The 26940-nt window shown below is 40.9% G+C and overlaps 1 protein-coding gene across 1 annotated transcript; it reads left to right on the top strand.

Annotated features, from left to right (window-relative positions):
* The first annotated feature begins 364 nt into the window (after positions 1–364).
* Positions 365–19742, top strand: frmpd2 (FERM and PDZ domain containing 2). Its single transcript, XM_058622014.1, has 29 exons — positions 365–525; positions 2154–2284; positions 2889–3052; positions 3407–3472; positions 3571–3750; positions 3869–3944; positions 4152–4236; positions 4490–4646; positions 4730–4801; positions 5200–5374; positions 5486–5621; positions 5706–5844; positions 5977–6129; positions 6241–6426; positions 6514–6673; positions 6755–6953; positions 7064–7164; positions 7614–7694; positions 7781–7888; positions 8176–8292; positions 13760–13941; positions 14128–14229; positions 14761–14854; positions 15216–15301; positions 15399–15594; positions 16816–17030; positions 18954–19020; positions 19118–19243; positions 19633–19742. The coding sequence occupies exons 2-28, from the start codon at positions 2164–2166 to the stop codon at positions 19153–19155; spliced, it is 3456 nt and encodes a 1151-aa protein (XP_058477997.1). The 5' UTR covers positions 365–525; positions 2154–2163; the 3' UTR covers positions 19156–19243; positions 19633–19742.
* The last annotated feature ends 7198 nt before the right edge of the window (positions 19743–26940 follow it).

Genomic DNA, 26940 nt, shown 5'->3' with positions numbered 1-26940 from the left:
ATCAAACTGGTATAACTGATGCTTTCCTATCACTAAAGTTAGCTGAGATAAATATAAGTATACTGTATGTTGTATAAAACCTAAAAAGCCACATACATCAGTCAGTCATCTGTTGCTCATCTATGCGAGGTAGTCAAAGAAAGTGGGACAATTATTGTGTCACTTTGTTTGAAACACCAGATTAACACAGTGCTGCCCTCAGCGGACCGGCCCTTTGCTGCCCCATCTGCCATTAGCTTGTCCTGCAAATCCAATTATGTTCTTATGGTCCCTCGCCTAAAAATAGCAGAAAATGACAGGAAACGCTGAAACAACACGTCATTACAGAGGAAATTATGTTATGGAGCTGATGTCCTCTCTGAGGAGACGATTGATCCGTCAAGTGTGACAATTAATGCTATGACGGACAGAAGACAGAGGTGGGTGGAATGGCAGCAGCAGTGGATGCATATAGTTGGAAGGATTAAAGTGGCGGATGTCTGAGGGAATTTAAGAGGAATCTCTTCACGTATCGGATGAAATAAGGTAGGCAACAAAATGTGCAACAAAATGTGCAACAAAACCGAGATATGATGTTTTTACTCTGAGCCGGACACGGCAGAAAGACTGTGGACAACAGAAATACTGTATGTTTTTGCTGACTACACTGATTTAACCAATAGCTGGACTGCAGGCCATCATCTAATCTTTATTTGAGCTGCTGTAATGACTCAGTTTCTCTCTAGAATTAACACTGCACTGGTTTGTTTGCAGGACAGGGTGACAGTGAGCCAAGCGTCAAGCTCATACAGCTGTGAGTTTATCCAGATTTCACTGGATAAACTTCAAAAATGTCAACCTTTGAGTTGAGATTTGAGCCATGGTGACGTGTAGCAGTGGAATTTGCCATCCTAATTAAAATGTTAATATAGTTGTTTTTTACAGTTGGTTTAATTTCCTAACAACACTGCCAACTGTTATGTCAGTGTTGGCCGTTTGTGCTTCCACATATGGTGATAACGGCCTAGAATAGATTATTTTAGCTCACATGTAGACACCTCACCCGAGGTTATCCAGGTCAAATTAAATCAGAGTGCAGATAACCAGATTAAGAGAGCCGTGTTATTTGGCAATCTATCAATCTGCTGAGGCAAGTCTGGTTTCTGTCTGTGACGCAATTCTGTTCATGAGTCAGAATCAAAGCAAAGCAGTGTAACAGTGCAGTGTCTGAACACCAGGAATACCAACGGAAGCTGTGTAAATAGTACATGTGGGGAAAGTGAGAGTAAATAATAACAAACTTTACCCATTTTTAGATGATTTAAGTACTTCTATTCAAGGATACTTTGTATAATATGGTTATTTATCATATTTGAAAACTACCAAATGCCAACAGTGTTATTAGTTGTAAATAACAATCATGGATCCATTACATCATTTCTTGGTTTACTTAAGTTAGATCCTTTTCCTGTTTTGTGTCAAAAGGCAATTATTAAAAGATCCCATTATGTATCTATGTGATATAATGTAGAGCAAAGATTGGTGAAGGTCAGTATTATAAGACCATTATTATGGTCTTGTGTGATGATGATGATCACGATGATGATGATTGTAGTTCTCATATGAAGCAAAATGTATTAAAAATATTAGGATACCAGGTTATTTATTCCAGATTTGAAGGCAGCTCTTGATAAGGAGTTAAGTTTTTTGCTTAAATTAAAAAGGGTTCTAGTAGAAAAGGAAATCTTTCAAATCACTTTGTATTGCTAACATTTGGCTATGTAGCAATAGCATACACTGAAGTGACAAAGTAAAGTAAGTGGAAACTTTACTTTTTATCTTACAGTCTGATGGGTCTAAATTATGACTTTTTGCCTTTCAAAGATCATTTGTTGTGGTCCATCATCCAGTGATTTTCTGGTAAAAATCAACAACTTCTTAGAGGCCTTAACCATGTAAATGACTATGGAAATTCCATTAACTGGATGTTGGTAAGTGATATGACTTTAATTTGAAAAGAAAAGTATGACAGGAGTTAGCAGAAGTGTTTCCCATTAGATCTAAGTCCACTAAACCAATAAGCTTGTCTGACTGAAACTCTGACCTTTGGCCTCTAAAGGGTTATGGTGTCTCACGTATAGAGAAATAAATACTCCCGTGTGTGTGTGTGTGAGACGTGGCAGGATGGGTACGTTTGTGACCCTGGCAGAGGTGTTGGAGGGCCGGGGTTCACCACTGGATGAAGATGAGGTCTGGTGCCTGCTGCTCGCCACCACTGAGGCTCTACTGGACATCTCCAAGAAACGTAATCAAAACCATCATTTGTATTGCCTTCCATTGTTGCTTCTTACCAGGCTACCAAATTTGGTTCAAAGGCAGCTTTCAAATGTGCCGACCACCTTGACCTCGGACCTCGGTAAAGCAAAATCCTTGCCTAAAGTACATATAAAAGCTTTTTCTAAGGTTACAGAAACCATCATTTGTATTGCCTTCCATTGTTGCTTCTTACCAGGCTACCAAATTTGGTTCAAAGGCAGCTTTCAAATGTGCCGACCACCTTGACCTCGGACCTCGGTAAAGCAAAATCCTTGCCTAAAGTACACATAAAAGCTTTTTCTAAGGTTACAGAAACCATCTATCCCTCCATCCATCCATTGTCTACCACTTTATCCTCCACATGGGGGTCGAAGGGATCCGACACAGGGCGAAAGGCAGGGTACACCCTGGACAGGTCCCCAGTCCATCCCCAGGGCCAGTATATAGAGACAAACAACCATTCACTCACGCACAGGCAATTAAGAGTGTCCAATCCACCTATGCATGTTTTGAGACTCATACTGCTTGCACTGAGCACAAGCAAAGGCTGATGTACCTTTTATGTTGTCACATGTGTTCCTATCTCTGCACAGGTTCGGGCAACATGTACAGTGTGCTAAGCCCAGGCTCATTGCTGCTATCAGCTAATGGGAGTTTGGCCCTCAAGAGTTGTGCACGAAATGAAGACGTGGCCTCCTTCACAGCTCCTGAGGTCCAACAGGTTCATGCCACCTCCACCAGGAATCAAGCCGAAAAGGTACACAACATATTCACAACCCATTTGGGTCACCAAGGTTAACCTTCGGTCTAATCTGACTGATTATACAACCTTCATAAAGGATAAATAATCAATTTTTCATGTAACTGCCTCAAGACGTCAAGGTGTCCACACCAGGAAATTAATGGCTAACATTATAATATGTTAGTCAAACAAATGGATACCATTCCTGTACTCAAACACACTGAGATCAAGAGAACATATGAATGGGTCTTTTGTGAACTGCTGTAAAAACATGATGTATGAGCTCTGTACATACTGTCCCAAACAAAAGCCCTAATGCAGATATCATTTTCATATGAGGAGGAAAACATTTGTTCTGTTTTCCATCAGATGGTTGTGTATTCACTGGGGATGACTCTTTACTGGTGCGTTGACTATCATCTTCCTCATAATCAGGTACTTTCATCCCTCTTGCTTTCACCGTTTGCTAAAACGTAGTCTTGTGCGTTGTAGCACATCATCTGTTTTCCTGTGTTCCACCTTCTTCCTTGCAGCCGGTCCAGCTGAGCTCGGAGCTGGAAGGTTTGCTGCTCAGCATGTGCGAGGAGATGGTGGTGAGAAGGCCCGACCTCCTGACCGTGCTTGAGACCTGTGAGCTTCACCATAAGGCTGCGATGCTGCCTCCAGCTGAATGCCTTATAAGACAGCTAGTTGAAGATGTCTACAGAAACTCAGTGAGTGTTCAGAGAGAGCCTGGTGGTTGACAAGTTTTGGTTTAATTTGGGGTAGTTCATCTTTCTTCTGGTTACTGATACTTCTTGTTCCCTGAGTTTGACAATGTTGTCTTTGCAGGATGATCACATGCCCATGGCTGAAAATGGATCTAAGCTAACAGACCGCAGTCAAATGGTCAGAGACAGATTACACAGTAAGAAATCTGATGCCTTGTTCCACTTTCACTTCAGTTTGAAATATGTGCACACTTGCTTTGTCGCTGTTAGATGAGTAGATACAAACCATTCCCTCACCTGAAAGTTCTACCACGAGCGGCTGATTAACTTTGCATAAAGCAGGGGGCAAAACAAGGGGTACATTAACATGTGGGCATAAGTATTAAGATAAGTTTTTTTTCCAGGGGGATCTTTTAGTAACTCAACATGGGCGCTGAAGAAGAAGATTTCTAGCACATTCTCAGTGGCTTACCCATCCGAGCCTATGGGGTATGAAGTACACAAACATATTCACACACAAAAAGCCCTTTATTTCACACAAAAAAAAACATAGGTTTAAGTTAAATTTGAATCATTTCTCCAATGACAAAACCAGTGTGGAATAAGAGACTACATTGAGATGACAAACCCTGCAAAGGGCTAATGCAATTAAAATACATAAGTTCTGGTTGCAAGCCTTCATCTCATGAGTGACAGATCTTGACTTTCATCAGAATAAAAATGGAAAACTCATTTCTCCCAGCTTTCCAACGCAAGGTCGAAACAGGGAGACGTACGGCAGCTGGCAGCAGCTGAACCGCAGCCCCTGCAGTCCGTACTTGGACGGTAATCGAAACAGCAACTTAAGATCCCTGGCACAGTTTGAGTCTACAGTTAGTCTGAATGAAAAGAGAGTGAAGGTGAGACTGATTACTGCAGTGTATAATCTGATTTAAAATAAAGTGGTACATTATAGAGGTTTCATTTTTCATTTGTGTTACAGGACTTTGGCCCCGAGTTCATTAGAATGTTAGATGAAGCACTTGTTGTCTTGGAGCTGCCCGGATCAATCGTGGTGAGTTCTTGAAAAAAAATCTGTCATTGTGAATTTCTGGCAATTCATATCGACATAGTTCTCCAAAAAGTATGTACATCCACTGAAAGTGTTCTCTCCCAGGCCATATCAGCTGGACCTTTGGCTGGCCAGGAAAATTTGAGAAGGGGTTTTGATGATGTGACTCATTTCTTGAACCACCCAGTCAAAACTGTTCATGTTAGTCTTTTTTAATATAGAATAACAACAGCCAAGCAAACTGAGCGTTCATCCGTTCAGATGTAGGAAGCGGGAGTTTATCTTTTTGGTGCACCAAAGCGATGCCCCATAAATTCTTTCTTCATTGCATGGATACAATGACTTGGATGACCAAGAACCTTCACAGATTTCTTCAAATGTGTGTTCTCCTTTTTTTTTAGTCAAAGAAAGGGAAATCTCCAACCACTCAGCGAGAGATAAGTGTGGTGATGCCAAACGGTCAAAGCATCCTGGTCAAGTGTGAGGTGAAATCCAGAGGAGGCGACGTCTTTGACATGATTGTGGCTCACTCCAACCTGATGGAGCATTTCTACTTTGGCCTTGCTTACACTGATGGTAAAGAAGCTGATGAATTGAAGAATGACTGATTGCTTGACTTGTCAATGCTGTCATACCATGTTGTTCCACATGCTCTGCTCAATTGTTTGTCGCCTCGTCTCTTATTAGATAATGAGTTCTTCTTCCTGGACAACGACACAAAGATTTCCAAGGTCGCACCAGATAGCTGGAAGAAAGTGCCTACCGCCACCTTTGTTCTCTATTTCAGGGTTAAATTCTTTGTCAGTGACATTTCCCTTCTGTTGTAAGTATTTTTGCATGTCTCCCAAAACAAACATAGTTGAACAATGTCTTTTATCACTCAAATGTGGGCGTTATTCTCCATCAGGCACAATCAGACCCGTCACCAGTACTACCTCCAGCTCAGGAGAGACCTTTTGGATGACAGGCTGTCGTGCCATGAGGAGACAGCTCTGTATCTGGGAGGGCTGGCACTGCAGACAGAGTATGGGGACTGCATGCCTGAGGTTAGTCTAGGCAACTGTTCTTTTGTGATACTTCCATAAAGTTCTGTAAAAACCTCTGGATCTGTCATTGCATGCATGTGGATATCCAGTTTGTAATGGATTGAATTAAAGAATTGGACTTGCTGTGTTTAGGTGTTCGGTAGGAACTACTACCGCCCTGACCAGTATGTCCCCAAGAGTGTGATGGAGAAACGTGCCTTGCCTTACATTCAAGAGGAGCTTATTCGACTTCACTCCAACAACGCTCAGATGCTGAGTGATGAATCCAAGCTCGAGTTCCTCAAAGTACCAAAACATTGACATTTGAAATGAACAAACCCTAACCCTAACATCTGTTGAAGTTTACCATCCAGCACCATCACATGGAGTACATTGCCACTCTTTTTGTCCCTTCAGGTGTGTCAACAGTTGCCTGAATACGGTGTATTCTTCCACCGTGTGACACGTGAAAAGAAGCCAATAGAAGGAGAGATTATCCTCGGGGTTTGTGCCAAAGGAGTCATTATCTGTGAGGTAAAAGATGGCAGCAGATCCACCAATCAGAATTTCTACTGGAGGGACACTGCAACCATCTCTTCAAATGTAAGTCAGTCAATTACTTTTTTCCCCTTTTCATTCTGTTTCATGTGTGAAATTTGATCATGATATATTTTCTGGCTGTCCCTGCAGAGGCGGAAATTTGTAGTAGAGAGTCGTGGCTGCAAGAAGAAGTCTACTTTCATCACAGAAAGTTCAAAGATAGCCAAGTATCTGTGTAACCTTTGTTCAGCCCAACATAAATTCAACAATGAGATGAACTCTCGTCAGCTCAGCCACAGCCTCACCTCAGGTCAGTTTGTTATGGAGAGTACATTAATGACATGACAAACAAAAAGAATTTGTCAAAATATTTACTTGATTACACCTCCAGAATCAAATATGGTGCAATATGCGGGACTGTGTCGTGGCCAGAGCAACCAGCTCAAGTCTGTCTCGTGCTCAGAGACACCACAGGATGAAAGTGGTCTAACCACACCTCGGGACGAGTCCCTGTCCAAGATGTGTGATGACCTCACGGCCAGGGTTGAGGCTCGCATTAAACAGCAGCGCCAAATCAACAATGAGCAGAGGTGCTTTAAAATCAAAATCAAATGTATAAACAGCTGTTTGCATTTATCGTTTGAGGTTTTTTTTTTTACTCAATTACTTTTCTTTATATACGATACCTGTTTTCCTGCAGTACCTTCTTCAGCAGCCAGCGCAGTAGCCCTGCGGTGCGTTCCCCAGGATTCTCTCACAGGAGTGTATCTGAAGCTCCCTCTGGTTCTCCAGCAGCTAGAGGTACAGCAGAACCAGAAATGCTGCTCACCTTCAAGCATGAGGGAATGTAACATAGCTCTGCATTAAATTACAATTTACATTCGCAGTAACAGCATTTGGTGAACCATGATTGAGGACAGTTTGGTTTGAAATTACCTCGTGTGCAGCCAGGGACAGCAATGCGAGACAATGCGCCTTGGAGGAATACAACGGACAATAAGGAGAAAGGAGCTCCTTATGTTAGTTCAAGTAGATGGGTGCACATCTAGAGGTCTTGGCAAAACATTTGTGACTTTAATTTGATTGGAATAACCATTGGTAGCCTGTAGGTTTCTGGACCATCTTCATTTCATACATTGCTACCCCTAGGTTGGCTATAATGAGTCAGCAAATAAGGACAAAACATTTCATTTCAAAAGGTTTTGCTTTGAAATTTGGTGTTTATGTGTCTTTCAATGTATATCTTGCAGAAACCCCAACTAAAATGAGGTCGTCATCAGAGCGAGAAGTCATATGTGTGTCTTTAAAGAAAGACCCAAGGCTTGGCCTTGGTAAGCTGATCAAATGTCATCATTCTGTCTCTATTTTTTGAAAAAACTTCCTGTGTTTGACATGCGTGTGGTTTGTGCCCAACCAGGTATAATAATAGTGGGCGAGGACACAGTTGGATGTTATGATTTGGGCATCTTTGTTGCTTCTATTGTGCCTGGTGGACCAGCTGATAAGGATGGACGCATCAGACCAGGTAGATAATTATATACCTAATTGATCTTGTTCTTTTTTTAAATCTCCTTTTATAATGACACAATGTAGGATCTGCTCTCGGGGTCCCTCTCGGGGTAACACATGAAGCAGGACTTCAGAGTTTATCAGAGTGATCCCAAAATGCATGCCAAGATTTTATAGCAACGGGTTCTAAAGGAATCCTGTGAGCCTTTCAGGTCACACAGAGTTCAGAATTGTTGATGGGGTGATTCACTTCTCCACCGTTACTGGACACCGCCGCATTTTCACTATGACCTTTGCCCTTAGGTGGTCGCCTGATCTCTCTGAACCACGTCAGCCTGGAGGGGCTCACCTACAGTGAGGCGGCAGAGGTCATGCAGAGCAGCCCAGAGGAGGTGCAGCTCATTGTCTCACAGCCAAAAGGTGTGAGTGTGTGTTTGTGTATGTAGGTACTGTGTATGTGTGCACGTAAGGATACTGTGAACCAGTGTTTGCATGTATAATACATTGTGATTTAGTAATTAGTCTATTCTAGATGTACCTGCTTCTAATGAATGCAAATTGGTAGACAATGTGTTAAGCATGGTGCGCAATCTTCATCTTGCGTAATAGGAATAGACAAGGGTTATCTTCAGCCAACTGGCATATTTATTCATCTTGATAAATGTAACATTTAGGCAAAGTGAACATCCACTTGACATATCCCGCAATCGCGTCAACACAGGAAGAGAAACACATTTCCGGGGGAAGTGACATATCACGACAGGTGAGTTTCACAGTAAAAGCCCTGAGGTCAAAGCGTCATCTTACAACAATATTTAACACCCCCACTCGCTTTTAACTCATTATGTTCCATGTAGACATATCAAAAATAATCCTCTTGTACCTTAGGAATGTAAACAATAAACACAAAATTGTGCACTTTTATGTGCCAAACATATCCTGAGCAAACCTTTTTAGTTTCAGCTTAGTTGCTGGTTTTGTCATCACATCAGCAAGCATTTGCTCAGTGGGACAGTATTCCAGAAATACTCTACCACTGTTTACAGTCTCCCTTATGAAATGGTACTTGATGTCAATATGTTTACACCTTTGCCTGTTTACTGGGTTTCTGGCAAGTGCTATGGTACCTTGATTGTCTTCAAACACTCTTGTTTGTGCATATTGACTGTTATCAATCCCTTTGAGTAGCTGCTCCAAGTAAATACATTCCTGTATTGCTGATGCTAAAGCAATGTATTCTGCTTCACAGGTAGACAGAGCTACTGTTGGTTGTTTTCTTGTCTTCCATGAGATCAAAGAGCTTCCTTCACTTAGACTGACACAATAACCTGAAATACTACGCCTGTCCGCTTTGTCTGATGCCCAATCAGCATCACTGTATACTCTTAGGCCTAGTTTACTCGTGTCATTTCTCTTGAAGCATAATCCCTGTTCAGCTGTACCCTTAAGGTATCTGAAAACATGTTTTACATTGTTCCAGTGTTCTTCAGTCGGATCATCAAAGTGTTGGGATAGTTTACTAACCACAAAGCTTAAGTCTGGTCTGGTGCATGTGGACAAATATATCAAACTTCCCACTGCTTCCCTGTACTTCCTTGGGTTTGTCATTTTTTCAGCATTTTCTGTGTAATCAAGTTTTGCTTCACATGGGGTCTCTCTGGATCTGCAGTCTGTCATTTCAAATCTTTCTAGTATTTTGTTCACATAACTTTTCTGTGACATTACAACTTGACCTTCTGTTTGCTCAAAGTCTATGCCCAGAAAATGTTTCAACCTTCCCAAATCTTTCATTTTGAACTGTTCAGTTAGCATTGCTTTGACATTTTTCAGTACACATTTGTTGCTGGCTGCAATGATTAGATCGTCAACCCATATGATAAGGATTACCTTCTCATCATGTTTTTCTCTAGTATACACACAGTGATCTGCAGGATTCTGTTTAAAACCATTCTTGCTAATATATGTGTGCAACATAGTATTCCAGTTTCTACCGGATTGTTTTAGACCATAGAGTGACTTATGTAATCTACACACAAGCTTTTGATCTGCTTCTGACCTTATTTCATATCCTTCTGGTTGTTCAATGTACAGTTCACAGTCAATTGGTGCATGCAAATACGCAGTTTTAACGTCCATTTGATGTAATATCAGGTTTTCCTGTGCTGCCTTTTGTATAATCACTCTCACACTGGTCATATCAGCTGTGGGTGAGAATGTCTCTTCATAGTCACATCCTGGTTTTTGACTGTAGCCTTTCGCTACAAATCTTGCTTTATATTTCTCTGATCCATCAATATCACTCTTGAGGGCATACACCCACCTGCCCCCCACTGCTTGTTTGCCTGGTGGCAGTCGAGTAAGGCTAAAGGTTTCATTTTCTTTGAGTGATTGCATCTCCTCGTTCATTGCAGTTAGCCACTGACTTGCATTGGTTGATGCTATAGCATCCTTGTAGGTCTGAGGGATGTCACATGCTGCTCTGTAACAGAAATCTATACATGTCTGAAGCTTATCTGCTGTTCCCTCAGTTTCAAAATCCTGTAAGTAAGTTGGCTTTTTCCTTGCCCTCTGTGGGTTCTTTCTTATTGCACACTCAGTATCTTTTTCTCGCTCTGTCACTTCAGGCTGTTCTGGCAAAATCTCAGAGACATCTTTTTCTTCACTCTCATGAACCACGGGATGTACCTCTCTATCACAATATTCAATGAATGACTCACACGTTTGTGTCTCTTTTTCTTTAGCAGTTTTGGTTGTGAACTTCACCAACCTGTGTTTTTGGACTTTGTCTGTGTCTGTGTAGTACACCAAATAGGCTGGACTGTTTTTGTCATAACCTATAAAAATACCTTGCTCACACCTGGGATCTAACTTCCCCTTTTCCTGTTTGTAGGCAAAACACATAGATCCAAATTTCTGCAGTTTGGAAACATCGGGTTTCATACCTGTGAACAACTCGTATGGTGTTTTCTTAGTGCGTCTGCTGTAGCATCTGTTCCTTACATAGGCTGATGTCTGCACAGCATAGTTCCATAGTTTATCTGGAAGTTTACTCTCCAACAGTAAACATCTGCTCATCTCATAGAGGGTTCGCCAACCTCTCTCAGCTGTGCCGTTTTGGTGGGGTGAATAGGGTGCAGACTTTTCATGTCTAATTCTATTCTTGGTTAGCAGTTCCTGGAAATCTCTGTTTGTGAACTCTGTACCATTGTCTGAACGAATGCACTTTACTTCTCCATATGGTGCTATATCTGCCAGGAATCTCTCTGTGGCTTGTATCGCATCACTTTTATATTTTAGGAAATACACAAATGAGGTACCTGAATAGTCATCTGTAAAAGATTGTACATATTTGTGCCCATCAATGCTTGGGGTTTTCATGGGGCCTGCCAAATCAGTATGAACCAGCTGTAAAGGTTTTGTAGCTTTTCTGTCTGGCTCTCGATTCCTAGTCTGTGTGAACTTGCCCTGCGTACACACTTCACATATCTGAGCTGGTCTGACTGTACTCCCCTTAATCACCATCCCTTTTACAACATTTTGCAAATTTTGTACATCTTCATAATTGCAGTGACCCAGAATTTCATGCCATGTTTGCATGTCGTGACATGCTTTGCATTTGTCAACATTTTGCTCAACAGTCGGCAGGTAATACAAATTACCACTTTCATAAATGTCAAACCTGCTACCGTCCTTCGTGATCATGTGACTGTCCTCTTTCTTGAAAGTGATTGTTGCTCCTCCATTTGCCGCCCTCCCCACTGAGAAGATGTTGTGTGGGTACGATGGCATGTACAGTGCATCACGTAGCTGTGCTGTGTGTTCTTGTCCAGCGTTATCTAGAAGATAAATCACCGCTGTCCCTCTGCGTTGTGCTATTCCCTTGCACTTGGTTCCGTCTGCCAGTTCTACTGAATGTGACTCCGGTCGGAATGTGTCATCGAAGCTGTTGAACTTGTCAATGTCGTTCAAAATGTGGGATGTTGCTCCTCCATCCACCATGATGCCTTTCATTTGTACGTTGTTTGCTGACCTTTCGCCCCTCATATACTTCGCCATGAAGAGATGATCGACGTTGTTTCTCTGCTCTTCTTCTGCAACTTTTCTGGCACCATCTTGTTCTCCCTTTTTTCTACACAGTGATTCTTTGTGTGTATTACTTTTACAATGACTGCACCACACTTTTTGGGTACATTGTCTTGCCTTGTGTCCTTTTGTTCCGCATCTGTAACATGTGACGATGACAACTTCATTCCTTTTATTAAAGTGTGTCTTGATGCTTTGTTTCACACTAGTTTTCATCACATTGTCCGTAGATTCAGCAGTTTTCATTTTTTCGGCTTCTTCATAGATTCTCAGTCTCCTCTTAAAGTCTGTGAATATAACAGTATCTTCATTTTGTGTTACATGGACAGCTAATGGCTTGAAAAAGTCTGGTAGTCCGCCAAGTATCATGGCTATAATAAGTCCATCACTCAGGGTTTCACCTGCATCTCTTAGAGCTGTGATCAGATTCTCTGCTCTTATTACATAGTCAGTAACACTCTCGTTGTCAGCCATGCGTAACTTTGTAAACGAAGTGTACAAGTTAATTATTCGTGGCTTGCTTTTGCCAGAATAATGCTCTTTCAATATTTTAAGGGCTTTCCTACCATCATCTGCAGCGTCGTGCCTTATTAATGACAGGCTTTTATCATCCAAAAGTCTTATTAACTCGGCATAGCAGTCGGCATTTTTCCGTGCATCCGCGGCTCGCTGCTCCTCACTAACCTCTCCAGGTTCACGTAGGATGGTCTCTTTTAATTTTTGGATGTGCAGGTGTCCAAGAAATCTTGTTTCCCAAAGATCATACTTCTCTTCGGTTCCATCAAAGAAGAGTTGTGGCGGCATCATTCCAGCCGCTCCTGTGTTCGGCATTTTGGCGCTTGTTTTTAGCTAGCGCTTATCTGTTCGCCTTTACCTCTGACTCACGCGTAATACTTCGCCGAGTTTCTTTTTCACAAAATGAATGTTACTTATCTCCAAGCCCACATCGTCTGTAGAAGCTCCGTGTAATACTTCGCGGTAAACTTCTCTTCTCCACGCTGTGGTCGCCGTTAAGCTTTTACCTTGACCAACTCCTTCTGGGCCCATAACCTGTTAAGCATGGTGCGCAATCTTCATCTTGCGTAATAGGAATAGACAAGGGTTATCTTCAGCCAACTGGCATATTTATTCATCTTGATAAATGTAACATTTAGGCAAAGTGAACATCCACCTGACATATCCCGCAATCGCGTCAACACAGGAAGAGAAACACATTTCCGGGGGAAGTGACATATCACGACAGGTGAGTTTCACAGTAAAAGCCCTGAGGTCAAAGCGTCATCTTACAACAATATTTAACACAATGAATCTGCGTTTATTCTTTGTCCTTGAGGCAAACAGAGCCCCAATGGCTCTTGCATGAGTTCCTGGGAGTGGATAAACATGTTTAATATGTATTTCATTGTATTCGTCCCCAATTTTTTTAATCCACCTGTAAACTGTCAGGCTTTGTGGACGCGTCTTTGCTCAGGGCAGAGATAAACTTGGTCATAAAATCTGGGAGATCTTGGTAAATATTAAATGCTGAGGCTGAGAAAATTAAGTAAATATCCTAATGTTTAACACCTTTGTTACCAAGAGTTAGATGAAAAGACTGACACCACTTCCAAGCTTAGCGTAGTTCAGCTTAGCGATAATAGTTTTGGGGTAAAGCTAGCATGATTCTGCTGTTACCTGTAAAAACAGCTTCACACGCTACAGCTAACTCTCTTCAAAGAAGTCATTAAACACTTTCAGACAACAAAACACAACCAACCACGTAAACATATCCAACATTTTCTACCTTCAAATGTGTTGCCAGCAGTTCGCCTCAGTCCCAACTGCGAGCGCTCACCTGTGCTGAGAAACTACGAATCCCAGAATATGGTGATGGCAGATGGCCGATCAGACGACAACAGCGTGGATGAGGTCATTTCAGTCATGATGACACCGAAGACCGCTAACAGGCTACACGTCCCTGTTGACGTACGAGTCCTTGGAGCACAGGTACAATCATGCTCGTCGTTCTATCTGTATTTATTTGAAATGCATTCAAAATACAGTATAATATAGTTACAAGATTTATTCTGAATAATTGAACAAGTTAAACAACCACACACATATGCCGTGTTGTTGTCATAGTGAACTACAGAGCAGTAAAAGTCTGATGAGGGCTGAACTCTGTTGTTTCAGGATGCGTCTTCTCTGTCGTCGTCCTCCCTGAACTGTGTGAGACCTGAGGAGATCACTGTGGAGCTCAGGAAGATGTCAGGAAGTCTAGGCATCAGCATCTCTGTGAGTTAATGAGTCTGTGAACAGTTGATTTCACTGTGGGATTAATATTTAATTTCTGATGTCGAGCACAAGCTGAAACTAATGTGGTCGTCTTGTATAAAGTGGCTGTATTGTTAATAACGTCAATAGTAAAGTAGTTTATTACTTAGGTTAGATCTGTCCAGCCATTACTGTCACTTTATTTAAAGACATTGGCGCATGCAGTCGGCAATTACATTTGGCCACTTGGCTCCAAATCACTTCATAGTGGAAGCCACTGAGTGTTGAGACTAATGTGGCCATAAGAATTTGATTAAAAACCATTAGGTAGAAACAATTATTTGTGCAGCAGCTCATCGTCAGCAGAAAATCTGCTCCTCTCAATCTGATTAACACCTGTGGTCTGATGAGCTCACGGAGGGGGGCGGGGGTTGTGTTGCTCCATGTTACATCACTCACAGTGATCATTACTTCAACACATGCTGGTGGAAGAAGCATTCTGATGATTACCAAGAGCTAAATGTCCAACACAATCTGTCCCTGATTGTTCAGGGTGGCGTCGACACAAACCTTCCTAATGGAGGGATTTACATCAAGAGGCTTGTTTCTGGAGGAGCAGCTGAGAGAGACGGACGCATACATAAAGGTATAACAGCTCAAAATCTTGGGTTAACACTGTACATAACAGTTCAATAATAACATGGTGGTATGGAGGTAAAAATCCTCCTATTTCCTCATGCAATTTTCAATTAATAGCTTGCTAATAACAGTTATTTTCAATGTAATATGCAGGTAATATCATGGTAATGAAAAATGATATAGACTACCACACACATGCTTATTCTGATCATGTTCAACCAGTTACTGTGTAATCATCATGAATCAAACTGTTCCTCTACCTGTTTTTATTAATTTTACTACACTTTACTACATTACATTCGAATTAACAACGTATTACTTGGATAATACAGTAGAAATATTCTCCCATACATCATTTTCTTTTCCAGGCGACAGACTGTTGGAGGTGGATGGTGTTAATTTCCAGGGCGTTACTTACCAGCAGGCTGTGGATTGTCTGAGTAAAACTACTGAGGTAACCATCTATACATTTCTGATAACTCATATAAAGTCACTGTAATACTTTTAAATTGGATGTTGCGTTCCTTCTATTTCTGTCCCTTCCTCTATAGGTGGTTACCATGGTTGTGGAGAAGGAGCTGATGAACCTGTCCACGGTTTCTCTCAGTGCGGACACCAGCAGCAGTGTGTCCATTAAGAGTCTCAGTCCAGCGTCCAGCAGGCCCAGACTCAAGAGCTCCTCGTCCACCAGCACTCCTCCAAACACGATCAGCGAGCGACGCAAAGGCTACAGCTTTGTCACTGATGGTGAGATACCTTGGTGAAATGCTGCTCACGTTTCCATAATTAGAGTGTCTTTCTGCAGTTACCTCAGAGGTAACACATGTAGTTGACGTGTGTAAAAGTAAGGAGAACCTTTCAAATTGAGCAGGATTTCAATTTGTAACATCCACTGATCCACTGCTGCGGTCATCACTAAGCTCAAATGTGTTATTCTGTGAGTCCAGTGTTTCAGATCCTTCAGTTGGTTTTACCTAAGTGACACAAACCTATCAAACAAAGCAAGAGTAGACCAGCAGCATGATATCAGAGACATAAGCAGGCATATATTTAATAAGATGAGCTTTTTGCTAAGCAGCTAAAATAAAAGATTTCCTTCTGTCCTTTGTGGCAGCCATGTTATCGTTAGCTACCTTCTTGTAGCCTCGCTAGTTAGCTGGATATTAGCACAGGTTGGGGGTAAGTGTATCTTCTGCTAATGTCGTTTAGCTGTGTAGCGTCATCTTGGACCCTAGAAGTGATGTCATACATTCAGAAAATTAAAGTATTAATTCGACTCACACACTCACAAACTTTACACAAGTGAGGATGAAGGTGTGTCGACGCTAAGCTGCGCTAGTCTGACCGCTTCAAGGTGAACTTTCACACACTTCCTCCTCCTCCTCTTTTTCCCTGATCTTCCTCACCGACCCTGACCTCGTCTTATCCCCGTGGCCTCCTTTATCCTTAGACCTAACCTTCTGCATACGTCACCCCGCATCATCATCTCTGCTCTGTCGTCTCACACAGTAACACAACTGTTGACACACAAGAGCACATTCATACTATCACTAAAAAAAAGAAGAAAAAGGGCCATGCAATAACCACATTCCTCAAAATAGGAAAAGATTAGCTATATAATAAATATGATATATGATGTATTCATATATAATAATCATCTTTATTGATCCCACACTGGCGGGGTTGGGAGTAGACAGTACTACACTATGGTATAAAATAAGCAATATAAAATATACAAAATATACCAAGACAAACCATTTAAAAATGTACAATAACGATACTATAAGTGAACGGTGGAACAGGGATGCATTTTATACATGTTAACATTATGTTACACTAATTAACACCATTTATTGGACAAAGTATTTTCATTTTGATTTTTAATTTCTCTTCCACCTCTTGTTCCCATCTTCTCCTGAATCTCCCTGCATCTACATCTTCCTTCTCTATCACCTCCAACACATTCAGAAAACACCCAGGAGGTGACGCTGACTAAGAATGCCAGTGGCCTGGGCTTCAGTTTCCTCATGTGCGAGGTGGATCCGCCCACCCGGGAGTTTAGCAGCCTGGTGCGCATAAAGGAGCTTTTCCCGGGTCAGCCGGCTCAGCAGAGCGGCACAATCCAGGAGGGAGACGTCCTGTTGGCCATCAACGGCCAGTCACTCAAGGAGCTCTCCTATCCAGTAAGTGCACATTTCACATATTTAAATGAATGTTGAATTAAGTAAATTTACCAATTACCCACAACTTCTTGGCACCACTAATAACCGCGCTTCCCTTTCACTTCAGGATTATTTTGAATTTAAATAAATAAGAATTACTGACATCTAATGGTGAGACTGCAGATTGAAGCACTAACCCCTCCCATTCCTAAGTGCACCAGGGAACTACGGTGGCCTTTGCTGACCAGAAAGCATGTCATTCTTCTTTGTTTGTGTCAAGGATGATAGGACCCAGGTAAAAGTGCAGGTAAAAAGAAAAGCCAGGAAAGCAGACAAAGACCAGGGAGTGATAAAATGACATGATAGGACAAGATTTGAGTATCAAAACAAAACAGGATGTGTCAAAATAAAACCAATACAAGACAAAATAAATCAAAATACTGGAAATAAATCAAAGATGCGGGTTAGGATCATGACAGTTTGTGTATTAAGTTTCTTATTCAAGTTGTGGAATGGCTGATTGGTCCAGTCAGGCTGCCGTAGAAACATGCCAGCACAAAATGTTATAAAGCAAGGCCTTTAAATTACAATCATAAGGCCCAAACCAAACAATTTATATTTTAAAGTCATTATACACTCACAAATGTACATATAAGTAATTAAGTATTTAATTTCTGTCAACAAACTCTACTAAAAGTTACACACTACACCTTTAAATTTGCTAGTAAAAATTGAACTAAAACATTCTCACATGATAGATACGATGCAACCCTATTACTGTAATCTGTGATTGATAATGAGCTATAATCTTCAATGTAATTACAATAATGACTCTAATTTCTAACTGTTTAAGTAACTTCTATGTTGTTTTTACATGGGACAAAATCACCTCTGTCCTGATTAAAGTACACACTGTTAATAAAGTTGGATTCAACACTGTAGGAATCAAACAATGAACAGAGTGTTGTTAAGGAGGAGAAAAATGTTCCGTGACTGTGGATAATGAGGGAGGGAGTCGTGTGAGGTGACCTGCTGCGACAGAGGAACAGGTTTACAATTAACAGGCCGAACAATGGAGTTACTAAACAGGCCTTTTACTGGCATTCATTAAATAATTATCCACTGGCAAAAGGAACATGGAGAGTTGTTTTCTCTTGAGTTTGAGTCATACTGTATGTTAAGACGTTTGTAAATTGCAGAAACTGAAAAACCTGTTTACGTTTCTTCAAGTTGGTTTAATGACAAATTCATTTTGACCACTACAGAGCACTATAGTTTATATATGTATGTTTTTTTTGTTAAATGTGGTATCACTTTAGTCAAAAAATATTACTTTATTCATTCATTGAGGAATTAAGACACTGGTCTTCTGTGGAATGGAGTATTCCTAACACAGAATGCACAAACATGTACATAATTACACAATTGAAGCTACTTGCATTATTTTGTCTCGTCTGATTATCTGAATATTAAATTAATACTGCATGTCATATGTATATTAACTACATAGGCTGTATATAAATACAGATGTAGTCTTCTAACTGCAAAGCAATTGTCATTTTGAAGCCTCAAGTTGTGTCACTTTCTGAAAGTGGAAATTCACCATCTGTCAGTCACACTGGTGTCCACTCATGTGTGCTCTAAATGATCGCCTATTTTCCTCGAAATGGGAACATAATTTACATCATGTTCTATTTGAAGGAGATGAGAAACAGGTGATTGAGATCATTAACTCCTCAGGTACATGTTTACTGCTGTTATAAAATCCATTCAAACCTCTTTTTGCAACCAGGGGAGTCGCCCCCTGGTGGCTCACTGCTATTTCTGTCCTACTTCTTGGGCTTCACTGCTCCTGGTTTGAGCAGTGAAGCCCAAGAAGTAGGACAGAAATAGCAGCTCCTGTATCTCCTGCAGTTGCTTAACAGTTGTTTCTATTTTGCGCAGAAGGTGCTAAAATTGTTCAAGAATTCACCACCTGAAGTTCGACTGACACTCTATCGGCCTCCCCCTGGTACACACACACACACACACACACACACAGTCTGGTTTCCATGACCTAAGAGGACAATATAATGTCACTCATCTGTCAACGTGTTTTTTTTCTACAGGGCTTCTTCCCTCCATCGATCAGTTCCCCGGCACATGAGCAACCTCACAGCGATGGGCGGAAGGAAACAAGGCTGTTTTTTCAAGAGCATCGACGTGACCTCACTCGACACCAACGCTGCAGAAAGGTCAGTGCTGTTAGGTAATGTCACATGATGTCATGTGACAAAACCATGTTAATTTACCGTGTGCGAACATAAACGTAGTTATGAACTCATTTCATTTATTTCAAACCAAACACCACCAACTTTTGATAAGGTGTTGTATTTATCATTGTATTAATATAATAATATATGTATTATTGTTGATATTGTGGCTTCTTCCTACTCCTTTTCAGACATGTTTTTTTGTGCTGTTTTTCCATTAATTGTGTTATTATCACATGTTCAAAATAAAGACTTAAAGACTAAGTATAAATGAACAACATAAACAACATAATCTACCTCCTGCTGAGATATGACACTATAATGTTTGTCTCTTCTAAATAACAGTGGGGTTTTATTTCTTTTTTTTACAGGTTCATTGAAGGGACCCACATGGATCAGGAAGTCACAGTGGTTGGACGCTGTATGACACCATCGTGTCAAATTCTGTGGGATTATGAAGCAGATGTGTGGATTAAAAAGGGTGAGTAGCCGGCATAACATTCTTTTATTGTGTGTTAATTTCAAAAACCTTCACTTTATTGTCAGATTTCTCCAAGAAAAACAGAAAAGTAATTTATAATATGTTCAGTTCTCTGTTGGTTTGGCAAAATCCTTATGTAATGTTTCAAATCAGAACATAATAAACAGTAATAGCCTCATATTTCCAGGAAAACACGTGCAAGTGAAACCAAACCAAATTTGTTTTACTCATGGGTTTTTTTTGTAGATGAAAGTGTATAATTAAAAATAACACACATGCGACTGCTAGTTCATTATCATGAATCATATTTTCCGTCGACGTTTATGAGCAGAGGCTGAAAGCAGAGTCAACACTTTTTTACGCCAACGTGAACCACAGCTGACCTCAGTGCTGACTAATCCATTTTCAAGCATCTCATCAATTCAACCACAAGGGGGCAGCACAGCACCATATGTGACATCACTGTTCATTCGTCAATTAACGGCATTTTGCTGTGTTTTCTCCACAGTAAAACAACGATGACATCCGAACAACAAGGACAGAAAAGAGATACAATAATAATTTGACTTCAGATGTGCAGAATATCACAAGAGAAGGACTTTTATGGGATTTTATTTACGTTTTTCAATTAACCTTTGTTTAAAATTGGGAAATCAGTTGAGAGAAACTCTCATTTTCGAGGATAAACCAAAGATATCAAGCAATCATGATTAAAAGAAACATACAAGAACATGAAAGCACAATCTGACAAAAACTTACAGGCCACTGACAGGAGTATATTAGTATGAGTGTGCATTTTTCTGTTGACAAATTAACATAACTGTGAATACGACGTCTGCATCAATAAAACAAAATTAATTGAAAACTCATCTGTGTTCATTTATTTTTCTGCTCTTTCTCTCATTAAAACAAACGCCAAACTAAACTGAGTGTGACCTGAATATGGATGATCTACACATCCAAACACTCATTTAGTAACTGGACAAACCACACACACACACACACATACATACATTCATACATTCATACATTCATACATACACCTCCCTGGGTGAGGAGCCAGTAATGGCCCCCCTCGTAAATAAGGGTTCCTGTATTTCGGCGAAACCCAGTAGTGCATCTGGATCCCATCAGAGCTCGTGTTCCCTTTTGCAAATGATCGCAAATGTTTCTAATTATGCCAGAAGTAGTCGGCACGAGGCCGTGTGTGTGTGTGTGTGTGCACATGTGTGCGTTGTGTTGTGTTGCGCGTGTGATCGCACCCTGACGGACACGCACACCCGTACACTGGCCTCTGTTTATTCATGAACGGAGTAACAGAGATGGACAGCGTGGTCTTGACCTCTGCGGCCTCTGCTGAGGTCACTGCGCGTGGTGATGAGTGATGAGTGAGAGCCGGGGCGGCCGTGGATTGCCCTCCACCGAGTGTGGAGATGAGGTTTTAACGATTCAGGTTAAGGGTTGAAAGTTGAGGTTGAAGGACGCATTACGAAATATTTGAATTTAAATGTATTTACAGTGGGAGAAGAATTACTTTCAGGTCTTTTGGAATCCACGCACATTTCCATATTTTAAGGCGTTTTGTATGTAAGGCCAGGATCATGTTAAATATATGTAAATTGTTTAAATCTCAATCACGCAAACATGAGTTTGTACTTTCATTGTGTTGTTATGACCTTGTGCATGCGTGACTGCACACAACAGGGAACCTGAATTCATTAAATGCTGGTAGAATATTATTGGGCGCTTTCTCCTTGGTACTTTAGCATAGTTGAGTGTGTTGAGCACAACAAAAAGCACAACTTTAAAAGCAAGGGAGGCTATGACCTATTTCCTGTTTGACTTAGGCCTATGTTGTTTTATGTTGTTCTTCTTCATCTCAGTCTACATTATTTGTCTTTACGTGCTGAGGTCATTTCAAAATGGCTGCTTAATAAAGCTGAATTAATCAATACATTTTAAGTAAACAATGGTTCACTTGTTGTTTTTATCGCCTCCTCGGAGTTTTAACAGCTTTCAGCTCATTGCTTTTGCTTTTACAGCCTCTAACCACACACTCTCATTTAGCCTGTGGAGACGCTGAGGTTCTAGCACACACACGCACGCAGACACTGCAGCAAATTATTATTTTCGTTATTGATTAATTTGTCCTTTCTGTCTTGTAGAAAGGAAAAGACACAAGGAAATAGAAGCTGGGGAGGAAAAAACACTCAAACCAATTAATCAGTCATCGAAGTACTTAGTAGTCAAACAGTAAGATGATTTATTATAGCAGCACTATATGTTAGCAATTTTGCCAATTTCGTGTTCACAGTAGTGACTAAAGGTCTGATTACTGATTAGCTACCTGGCCAACTGGTAGTCAACTAGCCTGTAAGGTAAGGTAAGGTAGGTAGGTAGGTGCTAGTTAACTGGCCTGGTAGGTAGGTAGCTAGCTAGCTAGCTAGCCAGCTGCTAGCTAACTGGCCTCTATCTAGGTAAGTTGCTGTTATTGTTAGACGAGGACATGTTTCATAAGGGAAACTGACTCATAAACATAAAACCCACATGAAGAAATAAATTTCTCAAATACCTTACAAGTACGTATTGCGAACAATTCACATTTTCCACTGCAGCCACCGCGATGCGCCGCCCCGCCGAGCAACGGCAGCAATGGATTGCATGAGCTGGGATGTTTGCCTTCGTCTTTGATGTCACCTCTTTTTGCACAGCTATTTCCCCAATTAAACTGATTGTGCTAATGTGCAAAGTGGACCGGCGCGATTAAAAGGTAAGCCGTGTTGTTTCTGAGAAGGGCCTCGAATCCATCACCGCGGCCGCGACGCCAAGCATCCATCTATGCAAAACCTCTCAGGCTCGGAAAAAGCCTTCCAGCTGAGTGAAACTTGAAGGGGAAATCATCACATTTGACTTATTACTGGCAAGTGAAAAAGGATATCCTAATTATAATTATATCCTGACCAAAATGGGTCGATATTTAAAAATGAAAACATGGGTAATTGCTCTTTCTTTGGGGACGGCAAGCCAGAGAATTCCAAGTTTCTGAAAGAGTCGGAAATGGCAGAGGAGATTGAAAAGGTAATTGAATGGGCGTCAATGAAAAGGAAGTAGTCAACTGAGAATAAAAGTTCAATATGTCGAATAGATGAATAGAGTGTGAAGGACTTAATGGCTGTGTAAGTCACATGTGCACATACACACTGTTTAAGGGTGAGAATGGGGGGAAATAGCAGATTTGTACAGCCAGCCTGAAAATATGTCAACATCGCGGAGTGTGGGAGGTCGCCCCTGGGGGGACGCCGCCCAAATCACGGGGGAGAAATTCAACAGCTCTTTCAGCGGAAATCCTCATCATACGTCTCCACAGCTTTAGGAAAGCAAAACAACAGTCACTGTGGAGCCTTGAGCAGGAGCCAGAGCTGTGGTCGTCTCAGTCGATGGGGTGGAAAAGCATCGTGAAAGATTTACACTTTTTGACGACAGAAATCTGATACTTAACGTGTCAGAAACGCGAAAGAGACACGACTATTAAACGCATAGACTGACATATGTTTACTTCGCCGTGGCACAAAGTCAACATTGTGCTGCGCGTCGCCAAGTTTTCCGACTGATGTGGAAGGTTCGATGATTACTTCATTAGATGAGATTTACAGCTTTCCACTCAGACAAACTTAAAGACGTATTGACAGGTTCCAACTATTTGAGTAAAGGTAGCCATAAGTGGTTTCCGACAGACACCAGTTCCCAGTAACACCCTGCTTATTCACCATTAACGTCTGGGAGTCACACACTGAAGCAAGTTTTCTGCATAATACTGACACATTTCTCATCGTAGAACAAGCGCATACTGTCATTTATTTATCATTAAACATTCCTTTACTTGCTACAACTGTTTTATTAATTGCTGTGGCCTCTGTTATACAGGAGAGTGGCTTTCATAGCAGATGGATAGTTTGGGTTTTTCGAAGTGTGGTTATATGACAAATTGTCAACACTGACTTTACTAACCGAGCTGCCAGGCCGCCTTGGACCTGGACCCTGACTCTTTCTCATAACATGGCTGTCAGCATTTCATCCACTTAACAAAAGCCTCAGCTCATAAAATCTACACCTCCTTAAGTCTATGATATCTTAAAGAATATATTCACCACTTTATATCACTGTAAAACACTGTTTGTGACTGGAAACGTTAGATTGCAAACAGATACCAAAGTCCATAGAGAAAATCAGCGTTTTTTGGCTCACAGGGACACAGAAGCTGCTGGTCCATTGCTGCCTAGTTTGGTAAGTTTTTGTCACTTAGGTAAATCCAAACAAAGAATTTAAAATATCAAAAACACAAAAATGCTGACAGAGAAAGCAGTGGATTATCAATACCTCTGTGCCAGGATTTAAAATCTGTCATTTTCTCTACAGACTTTGTTGCAGAGGAAAGACCGGATTACAAGCTGGATTGCAAACCAGCTGGAAAAGGCTGGTTAATGACAAGAAAAGGTGGCAAACGTATATCATTAACTCAAGCAGGCACTGATCTAAAGAGTCAAGCCTTTTGTTAGGTGGATAAAATCTGTTTCCCCTCTCAGGCTGAAACTGCAGTGGGCTCAGACGAGCTCAGCAAAGTCTGCGATGATAATGTTTCCGTACCTCATTCAACCACACTGCAAAAAACATGATCTATCCCTTCAATTGTTTAAGTACCTACTAAGATCTTAAGTAGGACCAAGCTCCAAATTAAAGTATATATAAATTCTATATATATATATTTGCAGTACATAGTGCAACTCAATCCTGATCTACTGATGAAATTCATTCCAACACTAGAGTTCAAGAAGTCATAACACATTTCTGCATGAACCTCTGACATTTAGCGCAGAGTAAATTGGACAGATGGAGTTTCAGCATCTGGTTTAACCATAACCTGAAGGCAGACAGGTGTCTCTTCATTCTCGTCCTAATATGGTAGCTTCATCATCTTATAAAAGCTACTGCACTCAGGGAGCCAACTGGGGGAGGTCGAAGCATCTGGGCTTCATCCTGGCTGGGAGTGGTGGGATGACCTAACGTCTGATCTGAGGGTTGCGGACGATCAGTCGTCACTAATCACACCAGTAGTCATGAAAGTTCTGACATGAAGAGCGTAAGTCCTTAAAATGGTGCTACGTTAAGCTCTTTCTGCCTGGACTGATCCTCAGGTTCTGTCATTCGGATCATCTAAATCTGCCAAGCATTGAGTCCAGATGTAAGTTTAAAGGAAGGAAATGTGTTCAGGTTGTGAGTTAAAAAGAGTGAAGTAAAAGATCCGAGCAGTACTGCCACGAGTGTGAGGTAAGAATCCTCAAGACTGGGCCTTAAAAACCTACATCAGCTTGTTTTAAATGTCCAATATAGAGAGTATTATTTTCATGCATTGAAGACAGAATTTATTACATTTTGTCAGGCACAGGACATTAAAGTTTGCTACAGCTAACTTATAAATTTTCCCTCTATCAATATCGTTCATGCAAGTGGCATTCGGAAAATCTGAAGCTGTAAAAATCATTTTATATGCCGTATGGCTTAGGTCTCTCAATAAAGACTATTATCCTTACCTGCAGCTCATTCCAGTTAACTCAATCTGCCCTTGGCAGTTCGGCAAATACTGCCTGTAGTCCTGGATTCTTTTGATAGCACTAATCGGGTTTTTCATCTCTCACTCAGCACCTTCCCCTGAGGAAAACCATGTGTGTGAGGGATGAAAAGGCCAAAAGGCAGCAGAGGTGATGGCCTGATGGCCTGTGAGGCTCAAGTCCAAAAGTTGTGGTTATGGACTCGAAATGAGACGGCCAATTTACTTGTTACTGACATGATGGCAGTTAATTTACCCAAATTAGTTACAGTGATGATAAGAGCAGAAGGATGAGGTACTGTGCCACATATTAAGTCAGTGTTTGGAATGAAACAGAGCTCAATGTTGCCCAAAAACCATCACCCAAGAAGGTGAGTGCAGTTTTCATTGGTAAGAAAGCAAAAATGTTTCTATTTTTGTGTTTAGTATTAACCTCATGTCAATGCTCCATTATGTTGCCTACATACCTGCAATGGTGACTCAGCAAAACCATGAAATGCTTTTACTGTGTTTAGGTAAAGTTTTGATGGGGTTAGCATGAGTGACAGTCCACAAAAATAGAACAATAATTACGTTAATTTCAGTAATGTATAACGTTAATCTATAACCTTTAAATGTTAGTGTTGCCTTAGTACTTTCTGCTTATTTTCATGCTGATGCCAATGCTCCATTTTGTTGCCTACTTACACAAATAAGCTTTTGGAACGGGATGGAGCTCAATGTTGGCAAAAACAATCACACAAGAAGGTGAGTGCAGTTTTTGTTGGAAAGAAAGTACTTCTTTGTTTTTTTTTTACTATTTCTGTGTTTAGTGTTTAATGTCAATGCTCCACTAGGTTGCCTATACATATCTGCAATAGTGACTCAGCAAAACCATGAAATGTTTTTACAGTGTTTAGGTAAAGTTTTTTTCGAGGGTAAGCATGAAATACATTAGTGACAGTCCACAGAAATGGAACTGCCATTCGCTTGCAGATGCTAACCACAACCCCGCGAATTTCCATCTAACCATCTAACACTTTAACACTCTAAAGCTGTGGATAAAAATAGAACCATGAAAATTGTAATTGATAGTCCTCAAAAATGGAACTGGCATTCGCTTATAAAGACTGTTTATTTCCATGTTTTCCAAGCAAATGTTACATTTCTAGCAGAATTAGGGCTAATCCTGGATGCTAGTGTTAGACAGTAGGTTAACATCAGCGGCTTTGTCCTGCTCTGGGTTCAAAGCAGCATTTATTTTTAGCATTCTTAGCCAAACAAAATGGTAGAACGGATTGTATACATTTGAAAAATACAAAGCCTAATTGTTTTCAAGCTTGTGAGTAGCAGTTTAAAGTTGACTTCAAGTGGTTGAAATCTTTTAATACTAGTGCTGCTCCAGTATGCAGAAGACTGAGCAACAGCCAAGTCTCTGTGGACAATTATGTTGATAAAGCACACACAAAATGTCGTGGCACTAAACCCTCTGGTAGCCAACACAGCCCTTGGTTTTACATTTCAGTCAAGTGTGAGATTGGGAAGTTGTTCTTCAAGATTATCCTCAGGAAATCAGGAATCTCTGCACAGCTAGAGCCATCCTGCACGGAGACG

This window comes from Solea solea, chromosome 21 (genome assembly GCF_958295425.1).
Source record: "Solea solea chromosome 21, fSolSol10.1, whole genome shotgun sequence".
NCBI lineage: Eukaryota > Metazoa > Chordata > Actinopteri > Pleuronectiformes > Soleidae > Solea > Solea solea.
The sequence above is the reverse complement of the archived record's forward strand: the minus strand, read 5'-3'. Positions and strand labels throughout refer to the sequence as shown.

What these genes read in the sequence shown, in the direction of transcription:
- frmpd2 (XM_058622014.1), top strand. Translation starts at nt 2,164, where the DNA reads ATGGGTACGTTTGTGACCCTGGCAGAGGTGTTGGAGGGCCGGGGTTCA. An exon ending in TACCCATCCGAGCCTATGGG is followed by an intron (nt 4,237 to 4,489) that starts GTATGAAGTACA and finishes CATTTCTCCCAG; the next exon opens with CTTTCCAACGCAAGGTCGAA. An exon ending in CTACAGCTTTGTCACTGATG is followed by an intron (nt 15,595 to 16,815) that starts GTGAGATACCTT and finishes CAACACATTCAG; the next exon opens with AAAACACCCAGGAGGTGACG.